General features: G+C 33.7%; 1 protein-coding gene across 3 annotated transcripts; it reads right to left on the bottom strand.

Moving 5' to 3' along the window:
* Positions 1-1,658: 1,658 nt before the first annotated feature.
* Positions 1,659-7,687, bottom strand: LOC122317252 (protein LOW PSII ACCUMULATION 1, chloroplastic). Of its 3 annotated transcripts, XM_043134233.1 has the most exons (9): positions 7,282-7,684; positions 5,380-5,483; positions 4,746-4,881; positions 4,244-4,475; positions 3,980-4,137; positions 3,104-3,292; positions 2,655-2,755; positions 2,353-2,449; positions 1,659-1,902 (listed from the first exon to the last, which is right to left on the bottom strand). In XM_043134233.1, the coding sequence occupies exons 1-9, from the start codon at positions 7,519-7,521 to the stop codon at positions 1,828-1,830; spliced, it is 1,332 nt and encodes a 443-aa protein (XP_042990167.1). In that variant the 5' UTR covers positions 7,522-7,684; the 3' UTR covers positions 1,659-1,827. The 3 variants fall into 3 exon arrangements, 1 of the variants encoding a protein (XP_042990167.1); XR_006244404.1 differs by lacking the exon at positions 1,659-1,902 and having other exon boundaries at positions 2,655-2,751; positions 7,282-7,686; XR_006244403.1 differs by lacking the exon at positions 1,659-1,902 and having other exon boundaries at positions 2,400-2,449; positions 2,655-2,871; positions 7,282-7,687.
* Positions 7,688-8,715: the final 1,028 nt, after the last annotated feature.

The following is an 8,715-nucleotide window of genomic DNA, read 5'->3' as shown; positions in this document are numbered from 1 at the left end:
AAATTTTTTTATTAATTTATTTGAAAAAAAGAAGAAAAAAATAAATGGATCAGACCGAACAGACCGACTGGACCAAATTAGACCAATGGCTACGGTTCGGTCCGGCCCCTATGGATATTTGGTCTGGTCTGGTTTGAAGAAAATGATGGACCGAAAATTCTGGTCCATCACCTGGATCGGACCAGATTGACCAAAATACACCCATACTCTCTGGGACTTTTTGCTTTCTCACACAATATGCATTTACTTGACAATTGTTCTTATTCAAAATATGCTGAAAATCATACACAATGTCTCAAACATTACATACTATAGTAAATGGCGTTGGAAATCCTAAGCTGGCAAAAATACGCTCTTTGCTCGAGCGGTGTGTTGAGTGCCAATCGAGCTAACATCTAATGAATATTAACTTGAGCGGGGTGTCGAGTGTGGCTCGAGTGAACACTAAGATTTGTGTCTCGCTCGAACCCATTGTCAGGCAAGACTCGAATGAACTCATGGGTTGAGCTTTGCTCGAGCTCCCGGTTACATGGAATCGAACGATCTCTTTGTTTCTCGATTTCGTGCTCAGCAACTAGTTTTCGCATACAACCCAACATTGTGGTTTGGAGATACATGACAAGGGTGCCCTTGATTTAGTTGACACGGGGATCTCATTGATAAATTTCTCAAATCCAAGGAATATAAATTGATAAAAAATGCTAAGTCATGTAACTTTTTTAATTTCTATTTAATGCTTAAAACTTTTTTTAATTTGTCCAATGGAAATCTAGTTTTAGATTTTACACTCACAAGTCGACTTCGTATATAGAATAATTTGATAAGAAGCGCAAGTAACGCGAAGGCATATAAGACCAAGTGTATAGATTTGACTTGCAATGCAATAAGAAAATACAAGTGTGAATACAAAAGCGTGTTCAAGGTTTATTTTATTTTATTTAACTTTTTATTTTTTAAGTGGTAAAGAGGTGCTTTTTGGGTAATAAGTTGAGATGAAAATTAAATAATATATTATTAAAATATTATTTTTTAATATTATTATTATTTTAAGAATTGAAAAAGTTGAATTGTTTATTATATTTTGTAATAATTTAAGTAATGATGAGATGAGATGAAACGAAACGAAACACTTCTACTATCCAAACGACGAGGCTTAGAATATACACTTGGAAGCATGTGCCTCAAAATTTCATCCTCATCTTCCTTTAGACTTCCCCAATTCTTCTGTTTTTGACAACAATGTTTTCAAATTTCACCTGTGTCAACTGCTTGGAAGTTGTTATAAAACGTGGGTTATGAATATTTCACGTTGTTCACACCTCAGGAACCTAGAATGTACATGCAGCGAGCTGTTCTCCAAAACCAATTTTCTATTCAATAGATTGTGGACTAAATCATTTACAAACAACAAGAATTTCAGTCCCCAAAACAATACTTTTCGAGAATACATACACAGAGAAAATGAATAACGTGGCGTGTCCGATGTTTGAAAGAAAAATAAATAAATGGAACCGAGAAGATCCATGGCTAAAAAGCATGCAGGTTTTCATTTTTTTTTAATTATTATTATTTTAATTATTATTATTTTTTTTAAATTTTTTTAATTTTTACTTTTTTTTTTTTTTTCTTCTCCTGTAAAGATGGACCACAATATCAACTTCCAAATACCAATATCTCTGCCTCCTCTACATTTTCCTTTGTAAGATTTATAATACATGGTATTCGAGACACTTAAAAGAATGGGTAAAGATTTCTAAGCAGTGTCAAAGGACCAAACTAATAGGTGCTCCTGTAGAAAATCATACAGTTTGGTGATGGAAGGAACTCTTATCTTTCTAGCTTGCTTAGCAATGCCTCCAATGGGGGTAGCTCCGTCACAATTTGTTGCCAGTCAGGCATGCCCTGCAAAGATATGACCCGTTTGGTATGGTGAACATCTGACTTGAGAAAAAAGGTTTACTAAGAATGCATGAGCTCTCTAAAAAACAACAATTAGAGTCATCTTTATTTCCTAACAATTTAAACCATTTTCACCCACATTAATCTGGGATGCATGGCCCAATTGTTGACAAATAGAGGTGCATGATAAAAAATCAAAATGAACTCGGATCAGAAAATGAAAACATGATTGAACGGGAACCCTGGAACAGTTTTAAGGTTACAAATACAATATTATTGAACTGCAGAATCCCAATCTTTTACCGTCACTCAGCCACCCAAGCATTTAAGTTTGGCTACTATTCTTTAACAAGAAAGAAATCTAGTGAATGTTATTAACTCCCAATTTCCCTGAACTACTTGAAAAAAGATATTCAAGAAAAAGTAACAAATTACTCCTCCACAAGCACTTACTTTCCCGGATCTTCGAACCCGGCCATCGAGGCGCAGTATAATGTAAACATCCTCACCAGGAGTAACTCCTTCAGACATTTGCTGATCCCTTATCCACCTAGATTGTTTAAAAAATATCAGAGTCTATAGTGATCAAAATCAGTAGGGAAGTCAGAAAAAAGAATTTATCCACGATAACTAGTTCTCTGTTTTTACTGGTTCAAGAACTTATTGTTTGTGTCCAATACAAATTATGGAGAAGCATTCTTTTTTTCATAAATGATGGCAAACAAGCAAGTAGACAAGATAGAGTAGAATGTGACCTTTCCCATTCTGCAGGTGATACAGTCTCAGCCTTAAATCGAATTTCAGCTTTCAACTTTGATTTTGCAGTTATAGACTGAGCTCGCTTATCAAAATCTTCCTACCATGGTGCCATTAGATATAGTGTCAAGAAAGGAACAGAACCTTTATATCCAAGTAGCAATCTTGAAACATGCATGGCTCTAAATCCCACACCTTAAATTCATCTCTGCAAGGCTTTAACCAAAACTATCAAACTGGTGGTAATACTTTTGGCATATAGCCTTTGGGAGCATGAGAAACAATCAGACATACACAAGCATGCAGATGCAACATGTGAAAAATCTACATTCATATCAACTACCCCAAAATGTAACTATACACATGATAGATGAAATAGGAACTTGATGAATATGATGCTTTTAATGATGCTTGCAGGACAAATTAGATATGAGCCCTCAAATCTTACACCAATAGAAGGAATAGCAGCAGCTGTCTTTGACGGTAGACCAAAGCCTTTCTTCTCAATTTTTGGTGCTGTACCTTGACCCCATATGACAGGGACTAAAAGAACACCTCGTCTAACGAGTTCAGTCCGAAACCTATCTGCCTTCTCAATAGCCAAAGAAACAGACTCTTTTTTCCCTGCCAAAATAACCTATATCCAAGACTTAGATCATTGACATATTCAGATATAGACAATGGAGAAGACATGAGAAAGGAAGGAAGCAGACCTAAATCTAAGACTCTTTAAGTTACAATATTTTATTTAGATTATGCTTAATATGCATTGAGAATATTTTAGGTGCAAAAACAATGCAGTAGCACTTAAAAAAGATGGATACAAACTCCACTCTGGTTGCAAATATTTGAGGAACTATTTGAGTTGAAAATTCCACAAATCTTTTCAATTCTCCAGTACCACACTGGTTTGTTCCACATGCATGCTTCACTCCCCATAAACCCGAGGTGATGTTAATTGATTAGAGAACTTGGAAAAAGTGGAACGAATATATATAGAAGAATTATGATTCCCGGAAATATTCTGGTCATTTCCAACATGTGTCAGCATCCAATGAGATGCTTCAAACTGCGGTGGAAACTGGAAAGTATTACAACAAATTCATGAATATGCAGACGAATAGATATTTTCAGGAAAAAATGAAACCGTCTAATGCACATATAGCATAAGGTTCTTCCCTTGCATTAAAGTAGAGAAAAAAGAAGATAAACTAAACATAGAGCCATACATTGATGACAGGAACACGAATATTTATTTAAAATAGTCCCCATATTTTGACATGAACAATTTGAGCAAGATTAATTGTTAATACTTATTACTAACCGGCCTAACAGTGTCTCGCAGCTGCACAAGTTCAACAACTCGATTGGTGGAAAGGCGCAAAGGCAACCTTGATAAAGTTTCATCTCGGGATATCTGTGCAAGCTGCTCCTCTTCTTTCTTGTTGTCCCATAAAAACAGAGCTGAGAGAACAATGATACCTGTAGAATGCTGATTCAAAAGCTTAGTCATTTTAAGAAGCAAGTTATAAAGAATTTGCTTAACAATTATTGTTGTGCCCTAAAGACTATAGTAATCAATGTTTACCTCCGATATTAATGGCAGCATTTCCAGCAGTTCCCCATAAATCAGGGGCACCATCACCGCCTCTAATTGCACGGAATAACAAGGGTATAGTAAAGAATAATGATATTCCTGCAGCAGCAGAGAATGCCACATAAAAGAATCTCCTAACCCCCCGGAATGGTGCTTGAACTTCGCTAATGAGTTTGAGATCTCTTCGGAAACTGTAACCTATATCTTCCCCACCCAGTCTAGCCTGTAAAAACAAAAAATAAGTATGAGATATGCTGTTCAAGAATCTAAATCCACAGATTGAAGAAATTATTGTGAGGGTTAATTAAAATCCTTTCCAACAGATTCTATCATTTCCTACTTTTGAGTGATGAGAAAAAATAAAAAAACTGAGGATTAGGTGCAATATTTAACTTCTAAAGTTGTAAGATGGCTTGCAAGCCTCTGTTGTTTGCAAAAAAAGGGAAGAAACTAGAGACAATAAGCATAAAGCAGCCAAACTTTAGCGACAAACCTCTTCTTGCAATTCCTTGAACTCAGGCAAAGCTCTAAAGGAGGCTAAGTCAGGATCATTCAGTACTGTACCAAATTTAAGGTTATATTCCCTCAAAGCAGTTCGTAGACAATCAGAAGCTTTTTTTCCTTCCCCCCTTCCTCAAAATAAGAATGATAACAAATCCATCAGCTTCACTAAGCATTGCTTAACGTGAAATCTAAAATATTTTTTTTTTTGATAAGTGTGAAATCTAAAATATAGTGTACGTAAAATACAAACCCAAACTCTTAATTCTTTTTGTCCTGTTAATTCTTTTTAAGAAGAGCACAGGTCGAGAAATTGGATTGCATTCAACGTGATTGACTCATAAGTGTAAGTAAGTAACTGTGACTTAAGTAAGTAACTGTGACTTATTCAGGGCCCTTCTTTGAATGAAGATTCTAAGCTATACTATACAGTTGGGGCCTGGAAACAACTTCCAGAAAGCACATTAAACCTAACAGACTCTTTAAATGAAGTTCATATTATTTCATTTAAATTATGGAAATCATTCATTTTACCCCTTTCATGTGATTTCAATGTAGTTTAATTATGTTGAGACTAAATGATAGAAGAAAAGGCGGTAATTAAATGACAGTAGCAAATTTTCTACCTGTAGGCGTGACAGCAAGCTTTGTTATAAAGTGCAGCTTGGGCCTCTATTGGGTTAGGATCCAAGTTAAGTGCTGTTTCAAACTGAACCAGAGCATCTTTTACCTGAGAAATCCATCACCATGGAGACAATTGGATTCATTTACAAAATTTTTGTAAAACTTACCCCAAGAAAACAGTTTTTATTTTTTTATTTTTTTTAATTTCTATTTTTTAATTTTATATATATAAAATTAGAAAAAACAGATTGTTGTAAGAACATATATACCTACTTAATGCACAAAAGTAAAAAGTATATCGTGCAACGACATGTTTTAACCAGTCATGCAGGAAAATTAATCGATTGGACAATAAAGTCTTCTGATACAAGAGGCTTGGACCCCTATTAAGTAAAATCAAAGAAGAAAATATTGTTTAGGCTGGTAACTAATCATGATTCCAATACAAAAATCTACAAAGGACTTCATCCCATACAGTGGTTTACTAAGCGAAGTGTTAGCACCTCTTTATCACTATGCTGAGTAAAAGCCCTGGAATGTTAAGAAACATTAGGGCTGCATGACTTGCAATATAAGAACAAGGTAGGGAACAAAATCTGAGCAACTTTTTTTTTTGATAAGTAATAATCTTTATTGAATATGAAGAAACTAGGCAATGCCCAAGTACACAGGGAGTATACAAAGTGAGACACCAACAAAATCTGAGCAACTTAATATGGCAAGACAACGGACCATCAGTTTATGGATAGCTACAATAAACTGGCCCCGTTTGGTTTCACAGATGGTCTCAACCTATCTCATCTTATCTCATCTCATCATATTTCAACATTCAACCACCATTCAAACACAAACACAAATATTTTTCTATTTCAAATTTTCAAGTTTTTAACTTTTTCATCTAATCATTACCCAATCATTACAACTTTCCAAAACTTCCAAACAAAACATAAAATACAATTCAATCTTTTCAAATCCTAAAACAAAAATAATATTAAAAAATTATATTTTAACAATATTTTAACTTTATAATATTTTTATTCAATTTTTTTCTCTCATTTCCCAAAATCCCATAAAACATCTTAACTCAAATTATGTCACTACTATTTACAAACTATCTCACTACAATTTATATATTTCTCATTTCATTCATCTCATCTAATTTGTGCAACCAAATGAGGCCTAAGTGTTTATTATTCGGTTAGCTTGGAAGATTGAGGACCAATCAAAATGAAAAAAAAAAAAATTGATGTTCATTACTACATAACTAATGGGGCCATGTTTCCCCAAATACTTATAGTTGGATGAGATATAGGGACAAAAGGAAGGAAAAATGCAATGCGACTCAACGCCATAACAAATGGCATCACATCCTATAATTTTATAGATGAATTAAAATACATAAGGCCAAAATAATTAACAGGGAAAGAAATATTGTGAAAACCCAAAACAGGAGAAATCTTTTCTGCATTGCATTAAAAGTGTCAATATATAATAAGAGGAAACGCCAACTACGTTTAAAATTAATAAACACAAGATCCATATCAAGAAACTGGTCTACATACAAATTCAGCGTCGATTACAGAGCAATATATGCAGCGTTATTTCTAACCAGTACAACTATAAATTTATAATATAGTTTTGAACAAATATTTAAAAAAGAAAGAAAGAAGAAGTTTAACATCCCAACAAAGAGTAAAAGTCATCCCTGGTGTCATACTTTTAACGTATGCGAAACAAAATTGGAGCTATATAAGTAACAAGGACAATCCCCATACAATATCTTTCACCAAAATTACAACCCGCGCTCCACATAGTCGAATTTCGCACAGATTGTAGCTAAAAAACCCAAAACCCAGCACACCCATGTGACCATGTCCCAAAAGCCATAAAACCCATTGACATACCCGTCCTTTGGAGAAGAGCTGGAGACCCAAGTTGACACAAGACTCAGCTGTCTGTACATTGGTTTCTGGAGAGTCGGAAGTAGAAGAAGAAGAAGAGGAGTAGCAAGAAATGAAAGAAAAATGAGTTTTCTTTCGAGAATGCAAAAAGCTTGTTTTGAATGAAAGCCATGGTCTTGTTCCCGTTTTCGAGTTTGAGAGGCTGAACAACTGATGGTGCGGAGCAAGAGCAGCTAGAGCCATGGAGATCGATGGAGGGACAGAGAGAGAGAGAGAGAGAGAGAGAGAGAGAGATTTCAGGTCACAGATTACCGTTGTCAGTCTATCCAAAGAGCTTCGGTGGTGGGGCTCCTATGACCTATCTCCTGCAGGCCGCAGCTAAACTCCGGGGCGTTCGTGTGTACGTGGCTTGTTCGAAATGACGGTTCAGATCTTGTTCTTATAAACGGCATTGCATTCCGTCCTCTCCGTAGTGGCTAACGACACTGTTGCTAATGCCGTTTCAGATATATTCGTCTTCAGGGTCAAAGCACTTGGAAAAAGAAGTGTAAAGAAACATAAAAATAGGTTTCAAAATCCATAAATCATTAAAAAATCCCTAACCAACAAATAAAAGAATATATAGAGCCGAAAAATCCGCATCGAATAAAATTTAAAACTCTATATATAAAAAATATATATATAAAAAATTATTATTCTAATTGTTTTTCTATTTTTTTTTATATTTCAGTTTTGAAAATAATTTTTGACTTTTAAAGTATCTTTTCTGTTTTGATTAATTATTTTAGTAAAATGGTTGACATGAAAATAAAATGCCGTGTACTGACTTTTAATTGATTGACATGTGTACAATTGGCCATATGACATATTGTGCTATTACATAAGTATTTGTGAGCTTTTAAAACTTTAAGGATCATTCAAGTTGCGGACATGGGATAAAATAAAAAATTTTCATCCAATCTCTTCATATTTTCAAACATAATTTAAATAAAAATAATTTAAATGAAAAGTTTTTAAACTAATTGTTACAATTTTTTCAAACTTTCAAATAAAAAATAAAAAACAATTCCAACTATTTCAAATTTTCCAACAAAAATAATATGATCAAACTATATTTTTATAATACTTTAACTTTATAATATTTTTTACTCAATTTTTTCTCTCTATTTTTTGAAAACCCCATAAAACAACAATCTCATTACTATTTACAAACTATTTTACTACTATTCACAAAATTCTTATCTCATCTCACTTTCTAAACTTGTCCTAATTGTATGACAGTTAACTCGATATCCTGTATTTACGTATATTTTAATTAATTAATTAAATTATTAATTAAAATTATAGATTTTCTTATTTTAAATTTTACATGATTTACGTGGTATTATTTTAAAACTTTTAACTATAAAATTTAATTTAAAGTATTTTCTTGTTTTA

This window comes from Carya illinoinensis, chromosome 7 (assembly GCF_018687715.1).
Source record: "Carya illinoinensis cultivar Pawnee chromosome 7, C.illinoinensisPawnee_v1, whole genome shotgun sequence".
Taxonomy (NCBI): domain Eukaryota; kingdom Viridiplantae; phylum Streptophyta; class Magnoliopsida; order Fagales; family Juglandaceae; genus Carya; species Carya illinoinensis.
Note: the sequence above shows the minus strand (reverse complement) of the source record. Positions and strands in the feature narration are given on the sequence as shown.

What these genes read in the sequence shown, in the direction of transcription:
- LOC122317252 (XM_043134233.1), bottom strand. Translation starts at nt 7,521, where the DNA reads ATGGCTCTAGCTGCTCTTGCTCCGCACCATCAGTTGTTCAGCCTCTCA. An exon ending in TGCGAGACACTGTTAGGCCG is followed by an intron (nt 3,293 to 3,979) that starts GTTAGTAATAAG and finishes TCTTGGATATAG; the next exon opens with GTTATTTTGGCAGGGAAAAA. An exon ending in TCACCTGCAGAATGGGAAAG is followed by an intron (nt 2,450 to 2,654) that starts GTCACATTCTAC and finishes TAAACAATCTAG; the next exon opens with GTGGATAAGGGATCAGCAAA.